The sequence below is a fragment of the Prionailurus bengalensis genome, chromosome B4 (genome assembly GCF_016509475.1).
Source record: "Prionailurus bengalensis isolate Pbe53 chromosome B4, Fcat_Pben_1.1_paternal_pri, whole genome shotgun sequence".
Classification (NCBI taxonomy): domain Eukaryota; kingdom Metazoa; phylum Chordata; class Mammalia; order Carnivora; family Felidae; genus Prionailurus; species Prionailurus bengalensis.
Window position 1 is genome coordinate 121,592,887 of NC_057358.1, and position 22,166 is coordinate 121,615,052.

At 37.6% G+C, this 22,166-nt stretch overlaps 1 protein-coding gene across 5 annotated transcripts in view; it reads left to right on the forward strand.

Moving 5' to 3' along the window:
* Nucleotides 1-12,809, forward strand: part of ANO4 (anoctamin 4) — a 422,446-nt gene extending 409,637 nt beyond the window's left edge. For all 5 annotated transcript variants that reach the window (XM_043562306.1, XM_043562307.1, XM_043562308.1 and 2 more), the window contains 3 exons: nucleotides 7,965-8,070; nucleotides 9,599-9,794; nucleotides 12,048-12,809. In XM_043562306.1, coding sequence (XP_043418241.1) covers nucleotides 7,965-8,070; nucleotides 9,599-9,790 — 298 coding nt within the window. In that variant the 3' untranslated portion in view covers nucleotides 9,791-9,794; nucleotides 12,048-12,809. The remainder of the gene's footprint in view (nucleotides 1-7,964; nucleotides 8,071-9,598; nucleotides 9,795-12,047) is intronic.
* The last annotated feature ends 9,357 nt before the right edge of the window (nucleotides 12,810-22,166 follow it).

Here is a 22,166-nt window from a genome sequence, read left to right on the forward strand (position 1 = left end):
TCCATACTACCCAAATTAATCTATAGAGTCAGTGCAATTCCTAATTCCAATAGCATTTTTCACAGAAATAGAAAAAACAATCCTAAAATTTGCACAGAACCACAAAGACCTCAAATATCCAAAGCAATCTTGAGAAAGAAAAACAAAAATGGAGGCATCATGTTCCTGATTTCAAACTATGTTGTAAAGCTATAGTAATCAAAACAGTATGGTACTGTCATAAAGCAGTCACATATAGATTAACAGAACAGAGAACCCAGAAATAAGCCCATGCATAATTAATTTCTAACAGAGCCAAGAATTGACAATGGAGAAAGGACGGTCTCTTCAATAAATGGTGTTGGGAAAACTGGACATCCCCATGTTGAAGAATGAAACTGGGCAAACATCTTACATCATACATAAAAATTAACTCAAAATAGATTAAAGCTTTGAACATAAGACCCGAAACAATGTAACTCTTAGAAGAAAACATAGGCATTAAGCTATTTGACATTGGTTGTGGTGGTGATTTCTTGAATCTGACATCAAAAGCAAAGGCAACAAAAGCAAAAATAAATAAGTGGGAATAAATCAAACTGAAAGCTTCTTCACAGCAAAGGAAATCATCAACAACATGAAAAGACAACCTGCTTACTGGAAAAATATTTGCCAATCATATCTGATAAGGGGGTAATATCCAAAATATACAAAGAACACATACAATGGAAAAAATGAACAATTCAACTTAAAAATGGGTAGAGAACCTAAATAGACATTTTTCTGGAGAATACATACAGCTGGCCAAAAGGTACATGAAAAGCCAGTCAACATCACTAACGATCAGGGAAATGTAAGCCAAACCACAATGAGATAGCACTTCACAGTTGTCTTTTTAATAATAGCCATTCTAATAAGTTTTGGAATGCTTGTATAGGAAAAGGAACCCTTGTGCACTGGGCCGGTGAGAATGTAAATTGGTACAGCTACTATGGAAATAGTATGGAGGTTCCTCAAAAAACAAAAAATAGAAATTCATATGATCCAGCAATTCTTCTTCCAAGTATTATCCAAACACTAACTCAAAAAGACACCTGTTCCCTCACATTTATTGAAGCATAGTCAAGACAATACTGAAATGCAGAAACAACCTAAGTGCCCATTCATGAATGAATGAGTAAAGAAAATGTGATACACACATATACACACAAGAATATTCTTCAGCCATAAAATAGAAGGAAATCCTGACTTTTATGGATACCATGGATGAACCCTGAGGACATTATGCTAAATTAAGTAAGTCATATAGGGAAAAACAAATACTGTATGATCTCACTTATATGTAGAATCAAAACAAAACAAAAAACTCAAACTCATACAAAGAACATATTGGTAATTACCAAAGCAAAATTTGTGAACATAGTCAAAAGATACAAACTTCCAGTTATAAAATAAATCTTGAGATGTAATACACAGCATGGTGACCATAGTTAATAATACTGTATTTCAAATCTGAAATTTGCTAGAAGAGTAGATCTTAAAAGTTCTCATTATAGGAAAAAATAATTTTTCATAATAAAAAAAGGTGAACCCAGAATGGAATGTAGAAGTACTTTTATCCAAACTTAATAAACTTGAGCTTTGTTTTTCACAACTTACATGGTTAGACAAGTTGAAAGAAAATAAAGAAATGACCAATATGTGAGAATATATCTAAACATGCACTACATAGAACAACCACAATATATTCATACTAGGGTCTGTTTTATAGCAATGGAAATAAATAGGCAACAGCATGGATGAATCTTAGTAGCCATGGTAGTAAAAAAAGAAAAAAAAAGCCTCAGAAGACTGCATACAGTATACTATCCTTTCTAGAAAATTCAATACCAAAACTAAACAGTATAATATTCAGACAATTATGAATGAATGAATATACATACAAACAGTTGTTAATGATAAGAATAAAATTCAGGATAAGGAAAGCAAGGGGATGAGGAAAAGGAGGAATACAGAGGGTAAGATAAGTTCCTGATAATATTTTAAGTCTTGTGTTGCATGGTGGATTTATGAGAGTTCATCATATTATTAAGGTATTAAATAAATATAGAAAAAACACAAATGGGCCAATGAGTTTACTTATAAATTGAGATCTAGGAGTGGAACAATTCTGTGCACCTAATGTCAAAAATAGTGTTATATGGAAACGCAAAGGATGAAGAATAGTCAAGATACTTTTGAATAATGAAGGGGAGATGTACTTTACATTAGAAATAGTATAAAATTTTAGTAATTAGTGTAGTGGTGTCACAGAATCAAATAGAAAATGGAATAGAATTGAGAACTCAATTAAAGATATAATCACAAAATAACACTATATGATTTCATTTATACAGAGTTCAAAGCAGACGAAAACTAAGCACTGTTTTATTTAGGAACACTTGAGCAAGTAGTATAACTATAGAGAAAAGAAGAAAATTAAATAGCAGTTACCTTTCAGGGTGTCTGGGATTGACAATGAGGCATTTGTAAGCCCCTGACCATGCTCTAGGTCTTACCTTGGATGGGGTTACATGAAGTTCACTATCATTCTTTCAAATGTACATACATTTTTACATTTTTAAAAAATGGGAACGAATTAACTATACCTGGCACTAGGAAAAAAAATATGCTTGCAAGCCAATAATCCATTTCCTGAGAAACAAAAGCAGCTTTACAGAATGCACTAACTTGTCAAAAGGGAACATCCTGCCTTTCCCACATGTAAAACTGAAGCCAAGAAATTACAAGTGTTACTTTCTGAAAACAACTGTGACTCACTCAAAAAAATTCCTCCAAACATTAATGCTCCTGGACCACTTAATGTCTTTGAAGATACTAAATTAAGATTAGAGCAGTAAAACATTGATTGAATTGGTTTTGAAACTTGGCTTTCTGTCTGTTTCTACAGCAGGGCCAGGAAAGTGTTTTCTTTGCACAAGTAAACATGTAGTCTGTCATTTGGCAAATCAAATAAACAGCACTACATCAAAAAACAGAGACATGGGGCACAAATGACATCTGAGCATCTCTCAGATCTCTGCCTCATTGAAAAGACCAGTGGGATCAGGAGTAGGCTGGCACATCAACTGAGAGCTCCCCTTGAAACAGTCATCGGCAAACTCATACCAGAAAAGAGGGAGAATCCAAAATATTAGGGCCTGGTGAGATAAAGAGACCCTAATTGTGTTACCAGGGAAAACTGATGTCTAGAGAAGCTTCCTGAATTTCCCAAGATCATAAAGTCAGGCAGACCCCAACTTGGTTTCAGTGTGCTTTCCAGTACAGAGTTTTGGAGATAGCTGTGGGCAGTGAAGCAGATGACAGCCAAATTCATTAGCACCACTGCATCTTAATTGCCTTAGGGTAGCAATAAGGAATTTTCTAGAGAGAAACTTGACTGTGATACAATAGCTTAAAAGAGTAGGAAGGCCAGAAACCTGCTGCTTCTGAAAAGTGAAACTTTTAAAAATTTCGTAGGTCCTAAGAACAAGAATCAGAAGTTAAGTGCCAATGTAGGAACATCGCAATCCTTTGGACACATATTAGCAGAGCTCTGTGATAGATCCACAAATGGATGTATCCTAGACAGAGGCAGAGCAAATAGATGCATATTCTCAACAACTGGATCTCTATATAGAAATTACTTCAAATATTCCCAACTCACCATAGCCAAGAGTATAAGTGTTTTCTAAATATTAAAAATGTAAGGAATGTTCATTTTTAAAATATAAAAATCTACAAATTAAAATTTAAGACCACCACCTAAAAACAAGTGTTTTCATTTTTGCATATTGCAGTAGTCATCCCTTATCTGAGGGAGATACATTCCAAGACCCAAATGGATGCCTGAAATTGTGGATGGTACCAAACCCTATATACACTATGTTTTTCCTATATATACATACATACATGAGAAAGTTTAATTTATAAATTTGTCACAGTAAGATGGAAAACTAATAGCAATTATCACAATATACTGTAAGAAAAATTATGTGAATGTGGTCTCTATGAAAATACAACATTGTACTTGCCATTCTTCTTGTGATAATGTGAAGTAAAAATGCCTATGTGATGAGATGAATTGAGGCAAATGACATAGGCATTGTGACCTAGCATTAGGCTCCTGTTGACATTGTGACAATAGTCAGCAACAGGATCCTCTCCCTCCTGACTGTGGTAGGGAGGATGTGGTAACTGAAACCATGGAAAACAAAACAGCAGAATGGGGGTGGGGTAAAACTACTTGCATATATGTACAATTTTATAAATAGTCATGTTTGATAATCATCTTTGGGTCATAAAAAAGTATTTCATCTTTCTAGTTTTCATGCTTATATTTAATGAATGGTTATATTTGATGTATAAATGAATTCACTTAATACTACCAAACTTGTAGCAGAAATTTAAGAATGATACATCTATATTGTGGTTTGGGGAACAGTCAAGGGAAAACCATAATTTTCCACACAATGAATTTACAAGAGATATGGGGAGAAAAAGATTTAGTAAGATTCCTCAAATGAAAAGCTGAACAAGGTCTGAGAAGCTAGGAGATAGAGCAGTCACAATGAAGGGCACCAGTTAAGAGCAGAACAGAGGCATAAATAGGAAGGGGAGCAGTGGGTTCTGAAAAGAATTTTGTTTTAGCAAATGCTGTTGTGTAAAAGGTTTAAGGAGTTAGGGTGATTCTTGAAACAATTCAGTTTCCCTCCTTTTATAAATATACTTTTGTCTAATAATCAACCATATGTATAATAAAAAGCATACTGCCATTTTTCTTCTAGAAAGACTAGTCCATGCAAACTTTTAGTCCCCAATAAATTGGACCTTTGACAGAAACCATTTATGTAATCATATATTAGAAAAAAGGTGTTTTAGACAATGACCAATCCTCATCATTACAGAGAGAGCCAACAGCTTGAAGGCACTAGTAGATTCATTCTTAAGTTCAGCACCAGATACTCATCATAAACATAATTTTACTGACAAAACAATTGTAATACATTATTATATACCATAGACAGTAATGATAATTAATATGATAATTGTGATAATAGTGACAGCTCATTTTTGTAGTCTTTGCTTCTTTTCAAAGATATTCTGCATACATCTTTTGGGATGAGCACTGAGTGTTGTATGGAAACCAATTTGACAATAAATTTAATATATTTAAATTTAAAAAAAGGAAAGATTATGGAGCCGCCAAAGTGTGCAGGAAGCCAACATGAATATGAGGAAATTCATGAACAAATCTGCCCAAATGTGTTTATAAATGATTAAATTTATGAATAAAATGATATGGTTCTGGAAAAAAAAGATATTCTGCATAGAACAAAAATAGACACATAGATCAATGGAACATGATAGACAGTCCAGAAGTAAACCCACACCTATATGGTCAATCTATGAAAAAGGGGACAAGATATACAATAGGGAAAAGGTAGTCCTTTCAACAAATGGTGTTGGGAAAATTGGACAGCTACATGCAAAAGAATAAAACTGGACTACTTTTTTTTTTAAAGAGTGTGAGTGTGAGCAGGGGAAAGGGGGCAGAAGGGGTGGGGGAGAGAGAGAGAGAGAGAGAGAGAGAGAGAGAGAGAGATTATCTTAAGCAGGCTCCATGCTCAGCACGGAGCCTGATGGAGGGCTTGATCCCACAACACTGGGATCATGACCTGAGCTGAAATCAAGAGTCAGACACTCAACCAACTGAGCCACCCAGGTGCCCTGGACCACTTTCTTATACCATACACAAAAATAAATTCAGAATGCTTTAAAGACCTAAATGTAAGACTGGAAACTATAAAAATCCTAGAGGAAAACATGGGCAGTATTCTCTTGGACATCAGGAATAGCAAAATATTTATGGGTAGGTGTCCTCAGGCAAGGGAAACAAAAGCAAAAATAAAGTAGTGGGACTACACCAAAATAAAAAGCTTCTGCACAGCAAAAGAAATCATCAACAAAACTAAAAGGCAACCTAGTAAATGGGAGTGGATATTTGCAATTGATACAGCTGATAAGGGGTTAATATCCAAAATATATAAAGAATTTCTGTAACTCAACACCAGAAAACAATCATATTAAAAAATAGAGTACCTGAATAGCCATTTTCCCCAAAGAAGACACACCAGTGGCCAACAGATAGTACTAATTATCAGGGAAATACAACAAAATCACAATGAGATACCACCTCACATCAGCCAGAATGGCTAGTATCAAAAAGACAACAAGTGTTGGCGGAGGATGTGGAGAAAAGAGAATCCACATGCACTGTTAGTGGGAATGTAAATTGGTGCAATCACTGTGGGAAACATTATGGAGGTTCCTCAAAAAATTAGATATATGATATAATCCAGTAATTCTACTACTATGTATTTACCTAAAGAAAATGAAAATGCAGATTCAACAAAAATACATGCACTCCCATATTTATTGAAGCATTATTCACAATAGCTAAGGTATGGAAGCAACCCAAGTATCTACCGATAGATAAACGGTGAAAGAAGAGGTGGTTTATATGTGTATAATGGAATATCAGCCACAAAAAGAATAAGATCTTGCCATTTGCGGCAACATAGATGGACGTAGACGGTATTATGCTAGGTGAAATAAGTCAGAAAAAGATAAATATCATATGATTTCACTTATACATGGAATTTAAAAAGCAAAACAAATGAACAAAAAACCAGACTCTTAAACACAGAGAACAAACTGCTGATTGTCAGAGGGGTGGTGGATAGGATAGATAATGGAGATTAAGAGATACAGACCTCCAGTTACAAAATAAATAAATCCTGTGATGAAAAGTACAGCACAGGGAATATCGTCAATGTTTAATAACATTGTATGATGACAAATGGTGACAATACTTATTGTGATGAGCACTGAGTAATGTATAGAATTGTCAAATCAATATAACATCTAATATAAACTAATATAACATCATCTGTCAATTATACTTAATTTTAAGAACAGATACCCTGCATAGGAATTGTCTTGTATTCTCACACATAAGATAGTGCTGATCTTGAGGTTAGGTACTATCCAGGTTAGGAGTCTGGATGATCATAATTTTTACTGAGACAATGGAATTTGGTAAGTTTACATACAGAACTGTTAGAAGAACTAGCACTTCCAGATCTTTACACATTTCTAGAGCTAATGAAAAGAATACTGGGCTCAAGACTAATGAAAACTCTGTAATATTGAGAGTCATTTTTCTGTTTCCCCACCTGTCATTACAGCAATGATAATGGCAAAGATAAAATGGAGTTACATGGATTTAAGTTCTTAGGACCAGTGCCTTGCTTCTAGTAGGTACTCAACATATATTTGTGGAATTTGATGCTGATTCATAAGTTATAGTCGGAGCATATGTTGGGAAGGACTCTATTGTCAAGTGGGAGAAATCCAGTATAAACTGACTTTTAAAAAGTCATTGGTTCAGGTAACTGGGAGGTTGGCAGAATGATACATTAGTAATGGCTAAATCTCAAGCCTCCAGCAGTGTCCACCAACACAGTGCCTCTCTCCTGGCTCTGAGTTGTTCAAATTACCATTCTCAAAGAAGCTCTCTCCACATAGTCTGTGATAGCCAGCAGCAGCTCCAGGCGTTTACCCTCTGTGGACGTAGCGATAATTCGCTAAATGACCATTCTAGCAGAAGTCCTGGTGAAGATTCTCACTGATCATCTTTTGAGCTGGAGTCAGGGTAGGGGGTGAACCCTGCCTAACCCACATGGATAATTTCCCAGAGGAGAGGAGATCTTCTTTTACCAAAAGAAGAAAGGATGGACAAGTAAAGTGACAAATGTCTAGAAGAGAGAAACTTTTTAAACCATCTGTCATGAATGAGGACTACATAGTGGGAATGGATGAGATATGGGAGTCAGGAAAATCATAGCTTGGAATGTAACATTCATTCTCCTATATATTTATAGATACCGAGACTACCGTGACCCTCCTCATTCACTGGTGCCCTATGGCTACACACTGCAGTTCTGGCACGTCCTAGCAGCTCGATTGGCTTTTATCATTGTGTTTGAGGTATCTTCTCTTAACCAATTCCTTTACTACCTTTGCCATAATGAAGTAACTGAGAATAATGCATAAATGCAACTGTGAGAACTTTCAATGTGATTACATATGTCCAGAAGTATTAGAGTAATATTATATAGCCTCTTTTTTAAATCTTTTTTACCTTGAGTTGTTCAAGAAATAATTGAAAGTCCATTGTTGATTGTTAATGGATAAACCAGAAATCATTAGTCCTAATACTCTAGGGCCATTGTTGGAAAATTGTAGGTTTTATTATCACTACTCACAGAGATTCAGATACATCAGGTCTGTAATTTGCTTTTCACAAGCTCTCCAAGATGATTCTTCCTGATGTAGGTGTTCAAAGACTATAGTCTGGAAAACATTGAACTGGGTATTATACAAGTGGTTACCTCTGGTTGTGTGTCATCATGACATTATATTTAAGACACAAATAAGTATTCATTACTTGGACTGAGGGGCAGAGAGAGAGAGGGAGACACAGAATCCGAAGCAGACTCCAGGCTCTGAGCTGTCAGCACAAAGCCCAACATGGGGCTCGAACTCATAAATGGTGAGATCATGACCTGAGCCGAAGTCAGACACTTAACCGACTGAGCCACCCAGATGCCCCAAATCATTTGTATTTCTATGACTATACTTATAAGTGGAAATTTGATACCCATTTGTATATGTTAAAAGCCAGATTAAAGAAAAACCAAGACTGCCTCTTGGCTTGGACTGGAAGTTTCCTATACCTCTTTTTCATTTGTTTTTTTCTTCACTCCAGGAAACTAAGAGAAGACAAGTTGTTCTTCCCTGGGAATTCACTTATCAATGACTCAGTCCCTCTTTAAAGTTTTTAATACTTTAGAATTATGAAAGCCTTTAAATTATCATCTGGTACTTTACTGATAATCCTCATATAGGCAAATAGAAATGACAGTGATTCTAGAGTTTCCGCTATTAGTAAGTCAGGTAAAGAATTTGTGGCAGTTTACCGGAAAAAAGTTTCTTCCTGAAATGATCACTTCCCTTAGGCCTACTGATAATTCTTACAATTAAAATTTGCAAAGCAAATTTAGAAATTTGTATTTGCAACATTTTCTTATAATTTTCACAATAATGCCCATCTTACACATGAGTAAATTGAAGCTCAGAGTGACTTATTCTCAGCTAAACAAACAGCTCGTAAGTAATAAAAGCTACAGAGCCAAGATTCAACCCTAGGTTTTCTGATTCCACAGTGTATGTACTTCTGGCTCTCCTTTGCATTCTCTGACCACTAGTTCTCCACATTCTTTCCTTATTCCTTTTCTCATTCCCTATGAAGTCTCATCAGACCAAGTTCGGTCCTCACCTATCCCTATGGTTGTCTTTCCTCACACACACTTCCCTTGACCTCATTCCACTTTCCAGACACTTGAGAGGCTCCATGTCCCTGGAGTGAGAGGCATTCTTGCACCAATTCCCAGAGCTCTTTCCACTAAGGATGGGCAATAAACCTAACTTGTTGTATTCTCCTTTATGTTTTTAGCATCTCGTGTTTTGTATAAAGCACCTCATTTCATATCTGATCCCAGACCTCCCAAAAGATCTAAGGGATCGAATGAGAAGAGAGAAATACTTGATTCAAGAGATGATGTACGAAGCAGAACTGGAGCGTCTCCAGAAGGAACGAAAGGAGAGGAAGAAAAATGGAAAAGCACACCACAATGAGTGGCCATGACCAGGTAGGTGAGAGGTGTGCTCATGGTCTGAAACCTCTCCTTGGGTTGAAGTTAGTGCTTTAAACTCCTTGAATCAAAGCTTGCCATCATTCTACTGACATGAGTCAAACTCCTTAGAAGCTTCTCAAGCCAGCTTATTTCTTAATTGCACAATTTAACTTTATCTTCCATTTGCACATAATTCCTGCAACTCTTCTCTACCTCCATGACACTCTTGGCCTGGTAGTCAAGGTCTTTATGACTTGGCCTTCTTATTCCCTGAAATAAACCTTTTCTGCCTTCTACTCCTGTTTGGCAGTTCTCTTTCAACAGAAAAGAGTCCTGTTGCCTTGGAGATATTAAAGTCACCTTTTTATCTCACCCAAGATGGCCCTCCCTCCATCACCCACTTATTGTTTCCTTCCAGGATGGTCCATGTCACACCATACCCTCTAGTAAGTTTTTCCCAGACTTACCAGCCTGCTGAGATTCACTTCTTAGAAACTTCTCCGGTTATGGCATCATTACTACGTGTATTGACCTATATATTGAACTGTATGATTTATGATTTTCAAATAGTTATCAGGCTTCCCCAGCACAATTGTAAGCGTCTTTAGGAATGGTATCTTTATGGATGGTAATTTTATTCTTCCAACTAGTTAGTATAGCATTAAGCACATGGCACCCATTAAATGCAATTCAGTGAATAAAGGAGGTGGATTAAGGCTAAAAGCATTGTAAGACAGTTTCATAATGTTTTCACATATCTTATCAGGAAGTTTTCCTGGGACCTTCTCTCAGGTAAGTCAATTATTGGCTGTGTGTCCTTGGACAACTCAGTTCACCTCTGGGCCTCAGTTTCCTCACAAATGAAATGATTAGATGAGCTCTCAGTTTTGGTACTCTGTAAATCTAATATTATAGCATTTCTTTTGCCTTCCTCACCCTCATTTCTCCCCTTCCACTTGTTTGAAGACTAACTTTGAAAATATTTTTCAAAATTTTGCCTCCAAAGAAAAATGAGATATACAGGGGAAAAAAAAGTATGTTTTTCATTTTTCATATTGATTACGATGTAGACAATATCTACAGGGATATTTGTTGTTCAGCTAGTGAAGTTGTGTTGCCCCAGATCTGTGTTAAGAGTCTAGGAGGTTATTTTGAGTTGGATATGAAGGTGGACTTAGAGGAAATCACCCAGACCCCAGGCCCACAAGGATAATAGTATATAGATATTGAACAATGCCCCTCCCTCAATTCCAAAGTAGGTCTTGGTTTCACTAAAAGTAAGACATTTTTTGCAACGTAATAATTTTGCCATTTCCTAGATTTGCCATCTGACTATGCGACTTTGGGAAAATTGCCTACTTTTTCTGAGCCTGTTTATTTGACAGAACTAATATGCAGCTCAAATAAGGCAATGTATGTGAGACATGTAGGAAACAATAAAGTGCTACCGAATACTATACGGGATTTGTATTGTTAAACGTTGTGTTATGCTCCACCAGATTCTAGACCTGGCTTTTCCATTCTCTGTACAACCTGGAATGGAATATTCATGTGGATTTGATTTCCACATTTACAAAAGTAAAGAAGTTGGACTGAACAATACTTTAAGAGTCTATCCAGTTTTTAATATTACACTGTATGTTAACTAACTAGAATTTAATTTAAGAACTTAAAAAGAAAATAAAAATAAAAAAAGAGCCTATCCAGTTTTAACGCTCTGGGATTCTAGAATTTGTTCCAAGCCCCATTCTGATCACCTTTTCTCTGGCTCTGGTCAGCCTTCAAAGGAAAATGGCTGACTATCCAGACGGCTTTGTTTAGGGTAGGAGGCAGACATTAGTGAAGAGAATTGCTCCCAGGAGCTCCAGTAGCCAAGACCAAGGTGCAGTAAGCGGCATTACCTACACTTCTAGGGGCTGCACTGGGCTATAAGGCTAGTAACCAATTGGGAGTTTTTTCTGGCCTCATCATTATGGGTTGCTTTCTCCCCAGAGGCCATTTCTAATTTTTACTTGAAAGCATAGTATTTGTCTGTCTTATTCCTCCAACAGTTGGCAGGATGTCACCTTGCTTCAGACTGCCTTTCTGACTCAGTCTGTTCATCTGTAAAGCAGGCACAATAATGTTTATACCATACCTGACTCGGTTTGGGGTTGCAAATTCTTTCAATGCCTTTGATTCATGGTGAGTACAAATAAACCATTGCACACCGTGTTCTTAAGCCATTGTGTGTACATGGGGTTTCAATGCCTTCTTTCCTCTTTCTAGGTAACAGTTCATTTCCAAGCCAAGGACCTGAAACCTGTTTACTTCTCCCAGCTGTGCAAAAGCACATTCAAGTGAATGACTAAAATGCAACCGCAGTGCATGTCGCAGACATTGGCAGCAGCAGGGGAGTCAGCACCCTTAAAGGACTACCTGGGAAATCATGCTGCTGTGAAATCACGTTGCAGCACACAATTGCTCTCTATCCATAGACCATTCTTGACCAAGCAAGCATGCACATCATGGGCAGTTACATTCTCAAGTTTTTAAAACCAAGGGGAACTTGTATACTGGGCCTGTTTTTCAGCCTGTTTGCTACCTTTTTTGCATTCTGTCCCATGTGAATTTTACAGACACTGGGCTAATAAGGGTATTCAGACACCTGGACACACATTCCTAGAATGTCATTATATGGTCCAATTTCCACGTCACTGAACGATACAGACAAGACCCTGTTTACAACTTTTTCTTTTTTTTTAATTTCAGATCTTTCTGAGGAGATTATTATATATGACATATCTATAGCTATGTGTATGGCCATAGATGTATTTCTGTGTGTACATATGTATAGTCATGTATTCTTACATATGTACATACAAATACAGAGATATATAAAGTACATAGAAATTCCTTACTTGTAAATAGCCAAAGGGTACTGACATGAATGACAAATTTTCACATTTAAATAGTCATCAACATGAAGCCATGTTTAATGCTTGTATAATGTGATGCAATAAAATTTAAAATAAATTTATGCACATGGAATATTTTCAGTTGGGTCTTCTGAAATTCTGTCATATTTTTTTCTCATAGAATAAGAGAAATTAGAGTGAGATCTTTAAAGGAAGGTTTATTACTCCCACACTCCTGAGAAATCACTTCAGACAGAGTACATTTTTTTTTTCCATCTTGTTTCTAGGCTACTTTTTTAGAATATCAAGCCAACTAATTAGAGATCTCTCAGAAGAACTTGGAAAATGTCATTGACATAACTTTGTTGAGGAAATATGAAATATAGCCAATGACACTTACGTATGATGTTTTAATTGCCCTGATTAATTTGGTCTGCTAATCTTTGGAAGAGGCCATACATCTGTTTAAAAAAAAGGGGGGGGGGGGGGTTTCTAAACAATGCCTGTTGTGGTTAACTCTTTTCTAAAGAGAGCAGAACCTGCCCTTGAACTATGTTATCATCTTGCCTATGTGAGTTAAGGAGATGAAATGCTCCCATTACCAGATCCATCAAACACTGTCCTAGTTTAGATATGTATTCACATAAGCCGGTTGATTCCCAAAGACCTTAGGTGTTTTCTTAGCCTATATAGTACCAGCAGTCAGAGTGGCATTGGACAGGGTAGAACTTCAACCATTTCTTAGTTTTCTCTATGACCTGATATTCCTGGGAGTGAAGTCCTAACCCTAGCAGGGCCTAAACTAAGGAGATACACTTTATGGAAACTGAGACAAAAAGCCATTGAAAGAGTTTTCTTTTCAATCACTGGCTGAGAAGTCTGTGAACTTTTTCACAGCAGCCCCAGGGAAAAGGAATTTCCATGAAAAGTCTCCAGAGATGAAATGCAAAGAGATTCCAATAAGACAACTTGCCATACTGACTCAGCTTGTCATTTTTGTTCAGTATGCCTGAAGCTCCACCCCAAGCATCATGGCCCAATAAATCCTTGGGGCAGGTAGAACAATGGGGGCAAAGAATTGTGAGTCCCTCTTTGGGTTTGGAATGGGCCATGAACAGTCACAGCTAGGCAGAGGATTACCAAAGGCACTGATCAGGATAAAGAAGTAAACATTTATTAAGTGCAACTTTCTCCCTGGTCTGAGCATAAACTGAACTTAACTCCGTGACCAAAACCTTTTTCTGCCTGTGGTGTCCTGCCTTTGCTATTCCAAGTGTTTCTGTCAATCACAATTCCTGATTCCCTGTTTGGGGTACAAGGGAAATGTGGTGAATATCTTAAGATGTCTTTAGGCTTGTAGGGAGGAGGAAGGCAAAGAAAGAGAAGAGAATTTCTGATGTACTTAATAAGAAATCAAGTGTTAGGAATAACATCACCAAATTGGAGACATAGGTTCCTCTCTTTGTTCCCCCTCACAAGAAGAAAACTAACAACCATTCATGGATAAGACCACAGAGAGAAACTTAGAATGCAACAGTGATGCTGAAGCACCCCCTGTACTATGGGGACCAAAAACGACCACATTAGAAGGGTAAGAGGAACAGCTACTCGCTGACCAGATTGCCCCTCTTCCAGGCTGGTACAGTGCTATGCCAAGAGGTCTCCTCTGAGCCTGCAGTTCTTTCAGGGGGAAAATAGAGCTCAGTGTGAACATCCAGCACCCCCAGTATTGTGGGTCACTTCTTAGCAGTCCTTATTCTAATTTTGCCCCACAGGAATTGCAGGGGAACATGCAGAACTTGACCACTGGGAACCTGATTGTGATGGAGGACAGGGAGGAGCTTGCAACAACCAGCAGTCAGATCTTGGAAAATTGAGTTCCTAGCTGCAATGCCCAAGAAATGATCCCAACCAGTGGCTTTATCTGCAGAGCCATGACCAGGGAACTTGGTGGGATGCCTGATTCAGGATGGCTGAATAAAAACAAAATCCAATTATATGCTGCCTAAAAGATACACATTGACTGAAGAGAAAGAAAAAGATATTTCAATTAAATGGTAACCAACAAAACAACCCAAAAGGTAGCTATACTTATCAGAAAAAATAGGTGTTAAAATGGTAAAAGGAGGCAAAGGAGTCATTATATAATGATAAAGGGGTTAACCCATCTAGAAAATATAATAATTGTAAATATTTGCACCCAGCATCAGAACACCTAAACATATAAACCAAAGGTAATGTAGGGGCGCCTAGGTGGCTCAGTTGGTTGAGCGTCCAACTTCGGCTCAGGTCATGATCTCACAGTTCGTGGGTTCGAGTCCCACATCAGGCTCTGTGCTGACAGCTCGGAGCCTGGAGCCTACTTCTGATTCTGTGCCTCCCTCTCTCTCTGCCCCTAACCCAGTTGTGTTCTGTCTCTGTCTCTCTCAAAAATAAACATTAAAAAAAAGTTTAAATCAAAGGTAATAGAGTTAAAAGGAGAAATGAATGGCAATACACTACTAGTTAGAGACTTCAATACCCCTTTCAATAATGGATAGATCATCCAGACAGAAAATCAATAAGAAAATGGCAGATTTGAATAACACTATAGACCAAATGGACATAACAGACCTATGGAGAACATCTATCTGACAATACCAGAATACACATTCTTCTCAAATGCACATGGAACTTTTTCTAGGATAGACCCTATGTTAAACTACACAATAAGTCTTTGCACGTTCAGAAAGATTGAAATCATACCAACTATTCTCTTTGTCCATAATGGTATGAAACTACACATCCATAAAAAAGGGAAACTGGAAAATTCATGAACGCACAGAGATTAAACAACACTCTCCTTAACAACCTGGATCAAAAAAGAAATTAAAAATATCTTGGGACAAATGAAAGTGGAAATACAACATACAGGAACTTACGGAATGCAGCAAAGCAGTTCTAAGAGGGAAGTTCACAACAGTAAATGCCTACATTAATAAACAAGAAATACCTCAAATAACCTAATTCTACACCCTAAGGAACTAGAAACAGAAGAACAAACTGAGCCCAAAGTTAACAGAGGAACAAAATAATAAAGATTAGAACAGAAATAAGAGAACAGTAAACAATTCAAAAGATTATCTTTTCATAAAATCAACTCTTAGTTTTGTTAAAATTGACAAACTTTTAGCAAGGCTGACCAAGGGAAAAAGAAAAGACCCAAATCAGCAAGGTTATAAATGAGAAAGGAGACATTACAACTGAATACACAGAAATGCAAAGATCATAAGAGGCAACTAAGAAAAATTACATGCCAATAAACTGGAATACCTCGAATAAATGAAAAAAATTCCTAGAAACATGTAACTTACCAAGACTGAGTCAGGAAGAAATAGAAAATCTGAACAGACTAGGAACTCCACCTGGGTGGCTCAGTTAAGCATCTGACTTCTGCTCAGGTCATGATCTTGGGGTTCATGAGTTCAAGCCCTGCATCAGGCTGTCTGCTGTTAGTGTGGAGCCTATGGATCCTATGTCCCCCTCTCTCTCTGCCCTTTCTGTGCTTGCACTCTGTGTCTCACTCAAAATAAATAAATAAACTTGAAGAAAAAAAAATGTGAACAGAACAATTTCTAGTAAGGTAATTAGTAATCAAAATTTTCCCACTAAAGAAAAACTCCAGGCCCGACAGCTTCAATGGTATATTTTGCCAAACATTTAAGCAAGAATTAATGCCAATCTTTTGCATATCTTTCCAAAAAAATCAAAGAAGATGGAAGACTTCAAAACTCATTTTTCAAGGTCAGGTTACTCTGATACCAAAATCGGAAAAGGGACACTATAAGGGAAAGAAAACTAGAGGCCAATGTCTCTAATGAATAAGATGCAAACATTCTCAAGAACATACTAGCAAGCTGAATTCAGAAGCACGTTAAGAGTATTATCATTCACCAGGATCTGATGGGATTTATCTCTGGGTGCAATGATGATTCAACATACACAATTCAATAAATATGATACATCACATTAATCGAATGAAAGAAAAAAAAGCATATGATTATATCAGTAGGTAACACCAAGTTTTTGACAAAATTCAACATTTGTTCATAATAACTCCTAACAAATTACGTATAGAAGGAACATATTTCAACATAATAAAGGTCACATATGACTATCCCACAGCTAATATCATATTCAATAGTGAAAGGCTGAAAAGCTTTTCCTCTAAGAACAAGAACAAAGGTGACGACTATGACCATTCCTATTCAACACAGTAATTGAAGTCCTATCCAGAGCAATCAGGTAAGAAATAAAAGACATCAGAAATGCAAAGGAAGAAGTAAAATTGTCTCTATTTACAGATGATTTTATATAGAGAAGAGAAAATCTATAAAGACTGACTACAATTACTAAAAAATTGTTAGATCTAGTCAATGAATTCAGTAAAGTTGTAGGAAACAAAATTAACATAAAGAATCACTAGCAACTCTCATGCATTGGAAGAACAAATATTGTTAATGTCCATATACCCAAAGCAATCTACAGACTTAATGCAATCCCTACCAAAATACTGACAGCATTTTTCACAGAACTAGAACAAACAATCCTAAAATTTGTACAGAACCACAAGACACTGAATAGCCGAAGCAATCTTGAAAAAACAAAACAAAACTGGTATCATGCTGGAGAGGGGATTGGGAAGATGGTGGAGTAGGAGAACCCTAAGCTCACCTCATCCCAGCTTTACAGCTAGATTTATCACTCACATCCAAGTAAATAAACTGGAGAGTGATCCAAAGATGGGCAGAACAAACTCTACAACTAAATGTAGATAAGAAGCTGCATTGGAGAGGTTAGGAAGGGCAGAAACAGTGGTTAGGATCTGCCTGCAGGAGGGAGGGGGCTGCAGTCATGCTGAGGGGAAAGCACCAGGGAGGCCACATGGGGAAAATGAATTCCCATGTCTGGCCTTGGAAACTAGAAGGGACTGAATTCCCTGCTTTCAGGGGACTTTAAGAGTCAGCTGACTTAGGGGTACCTGTGTGGCCCAGTCCGTTGAGCATCAGATTTCACCTCAGGTCATGATCTCAAGACTTGTGGGTTGGAGCCCCATGTCAGACTCTGTGCTGACAGCTCCGAGCCTGCTTCAGATCCTGTGTCTCCCTCTCTCTCTGTCTCTCCCCCACTCACACTCAATCTCCCTCTCTCAAAAATAATGAAAACATTTTTTAAAATCTCTAGAAAAACAAGCCAGCTGACTCAGCACTGGGCAAGCCAGGAGGGGGAGTGATAGCCAGTCTCCACCCTTAAAGAAACGGTAGTCCAAGGAGAAGTAACATAGAAACAACAGCTTACACAATGGGAAGGAGCTCTGTTTATATTGATTTGGGAGCATGTTGGGGGAAGGGGAACAAAGTAGCTGGCAGGTGACATTTTCCTCCCCCACCCCTCAGCATGAACACAGAGCCACGTGTGGGAGGCAACAATGAACAGACACTTGCTATTCAACCTGTTAGCAGTGTGCCTGCCCATGAGTTCTCCCTGAGGACTCCAAGCCTGCTGGCCTTGGCCCTGGGCTCAGTGCAAATCTTGCTAAAGCCCGCACACCCTACCCAGCTACTGTATGCACAGATGTGACACGCCACAGTTGCCATACTTCTTACCCAGCCATTGTGCACAAAGACACTGGGAGCATAGATGCTGCACCCAGCCACTGCAGGAGAAGATGCTGCAGACCGCTGGCCACTACAGCTGCTGCATTTCATGCCCCCAGTGGCCACTGGGCTGTGAGGAAGAGAGCAGGACTAGTAGCTCAGTGCAAATCTTGCTAACAGTGCCACCCAGCACCTGAGCCCTTCTGCTGTCACAGCCCCTCAAAGCCAGCCTGCCTGGGGCTCACTAGTATCACAGAGAGCAAGCACAGTCCATCACAGGCAGAGTCAGTGCAGATGTCTGGAGTGAAAGGAAAAGCGATTCAGATTCAATAGCAGGATGCAAGCAACACACATAGGAGACTCCTTTGAAGAGCCAGGTTCTGATGAACAGGAGACATTGCACTGGAGGTCACTACAGGACCTCTTCTTCATATGTCTTCTACTCTGAAGAGCAGAAGATGTATGTATCTGACCTTCTTAACACACAGAAACAGACACGGTGAGGTGGACAAAATGAGGAGACAGAGAAATATGTCCCAAATGAAAGAATAGGACAAAATTACAACAGATATAAGCAAAAGAGAAATAAGTAATATGCCTGATGAAAATTTAAAGTAGTGATCATATGCAAAAATTCTCAACGAGATACTAGCAAATCAGATCCAACCATACATTAAGAGAATTATTCAGCATAATCAAGTGGGATTTATTCCTGTGATGCAGGGCTGGTTCAATAACCACAAATCAATGTGATACATCATATTAATAAAAGGGTCAGAACCACATGATCCTCTCAACAGATGCGGAAAAAGCATTTGACAAAATACAGCATTGTTTTTTGATAAAAACCCTCAAGAAAGTAGAGATAAAAGGATCATACCTCAGGATCATAAAGGCCATATACGAAAGACCCACTGCTAAAATCATCCTCAAAGGGGAAAAACTGAGAGCTTTTCCCCTACAGTCAGGAATACGACAAGGATGTCCATTCAACAAGGATGTTATTCAACATAGTGTTGGAAGTCCTAGCCTCAGCAATCAGACAACATAAAGAAATAAAAGGCATCCAAATCAGCAAGGAGGAAGTCAAACTTTCACTCTCCACAGACAACATGATACTCTATGTGGAAAACCTGCCAGAACGGATACATGAATTCAGCAAAGTCACAGGATATAAAATCAATGCACAGAAATCAGTTGCATTTCTATACACCAATAATGACGCAACAGAAAGATTGAGGAATTGATCCCCTTTACAACTGCACCAAAATATCTAGGAATAAACCTAACCAAAGAAGTAAAAAATCTATACACCCAAAACTATACAAAACTTATGAAAGAAATTGAAGACAAAAAAAAATGGAAAAACATTCCATGCTCATGAATTGGAAGAACAAATATTGCTAAAATGTCGATACTACCCAAAGTAATCTACATATTCAATGTAATCCCTATCAAAAGAACACCAGCATTCTTCACAGAGCTAGAACAAACAGTCCTAAAATTTATATGGAACTAGAAAAGACCCTGAATAGCCAAAGCAATCCTCAAAAAGCAAACCAAAGCTGGAGGCATCACAATTCCAGACTTCAAGCTGTATTACAAAGCTGTAATCATTAAGACAGTATGGCACTGGCACAAAAACAGACACATAGATCAATGGTACAGAACCCAGAACCCAGAAATGGACCCACAAATGTATGACCAACTAATCTTCAACAAAGCAGGAAAGAATATCCAATAGAAGACAGACAATCTTTTCAACAAATTGTGTTGAGAAAACTGGACAGCTGCATGCAAGGGAATGAAACTGGGCCACTTTCTTATATCATACACAAAAATAAATTCAAAATGGATTAAAGTCCTAAATATAAGACCTGAAACCATAAAAGTCCTAGAAAAGAGCACAGGTAGTAACTTCCATGATACGAGCCAAAAAAATTTGTCTTGAGGTAAGGGAAATAAAAGCAAAAATAAACTCTTGGGACTATATCAAAATAAAAACCTTCTGCACAATGAAGGAAATAATCAGCAAAACTAAAAGAAAACCTACAGAATAGGAGGAGATATTTGCAAATAATATATCTGATAAAGGGTTAGTATCCAAAATAAACAAAAAACTGGTACAACTCAATTCTCAAAAAGCAAATAAACCAATTTTAAAACGGGCAGAAGACATGAATAAGCATTTCTCCAAAGAGGGCATACATATGGTCAATGGACACATGGGAAGATGTTCAACATCAGTCACCATCAGGGAAATGCAAATCAAAACCAGAATGAGATATCACCTCATACCTCTCTGAATGGTTAGAATCAACAACACAAGAAACAGATATTGGTAAGAATGTGGAGAAAAACAAATTCTCTTACACAGTTGGTGGGAATGCAAACTGGTGCAGCCACTGTAAAAAATAGTATGGAGGTTCTTCAAAAAGTTATAAATAGAACTACCCTACAATCCAGTAATCACACTACTATTTACCCCCAAAATACAAAAACATTAACTGAAAGGGACATGAACTCCTATGTTTATTGCAGCACCATTTACAATGGCCAAATTATGGAAGCAACCCAAGTATCCATCAACAGGTGAATGGATAAAGAAGATGTAGGGTATACATATGTACACACACACACACACAAAAATATCATAAAAAGGAATGAAATCTTGCCATTTGCAATAACATCGAGGGAGCTAGAAAGTATAATGCTAAGTGAAATAAGTCAGAGAAAAACAAATACCATATGATTTCACTCATATGGAATATAAGAAACAAAGAAGATAAAAAACAAAAAAATGAAGAGGCAAACCAAGAATGGCACTCCTTTTTAAAATTTTTTTATGTTTATTTATTTTTGAGACAAAGAGAAACAGAGCATGAGTGGGCAAGGGGCTGAGAGAGGAGACATAGAATCCTAAGCAGGCTCTAGGCTCAGAACTGTCAGCACAGAGCCCGACATGGGGCTCGAACTTATGAACCTGAGCTCGATCATGACCTGAGCTGAAGTCAGATGCTTAATGGACTGAGCCACCCAGGCACCCCAAGAATTATACTATTATAGAAAACAAACTGATGATTACTAGAGGGGCGGTGGGTGGAGGAATGGGTGAAATAGGCCATAGGGATTAAAGAGTACACTTATCATGATGAACACTAAGTAATGTATACAATTGTTGAGTCACTGTATTGTATACCTGAAACAAATATAACACTGTATAACTTACTATACTGGAATCAAACAAAAGGCAGATGAAAACACCAGAAAAAAGAAAACACAAATCAATATGTCTAATTAACATAGATGCAAAACTCAAAGTATTAGCAAACTAAATTCAACAATACATTTAAATGGAGTACTACGTGGCAATGAGAAAGAATGCAATATGGCCCTTTGTAGCAACGTGGATGGAACTGGAGAGTGTGATGCTAAGTGAAATAAGCCATACAGAGAAAGACAGATACCATATGTTTTCACTCTTATGTGGATCCTGAGAAACTTAACAGAAACCCATGAGGGAGGGGAAGGAAAAAAAAAAAAGAGGTTAGAGTGGGAGAGAGCCAAAGCATAAGAGACTCTTAAAAACTGAGAACAAACTGAGGGTTGACAGGGGGTGGGAGGGCGGGGAGAGTGGGTGATGGGTATTGAGGAGGGCACCTTTTGGGATGAGCACTGGGTGTTGTATGGAAACCAATTTGACAATAAATATCATATATTGAAAAAAAAACAAAAAAAAACAAAAAAAACCAATACATTTAAAAAAATCATTCACAACAATAAAGTGGTATTTATTCCAGGGATAGAATGGTGGTTCAATATTTGCCAATCAATCAATGTGATACATCACATTC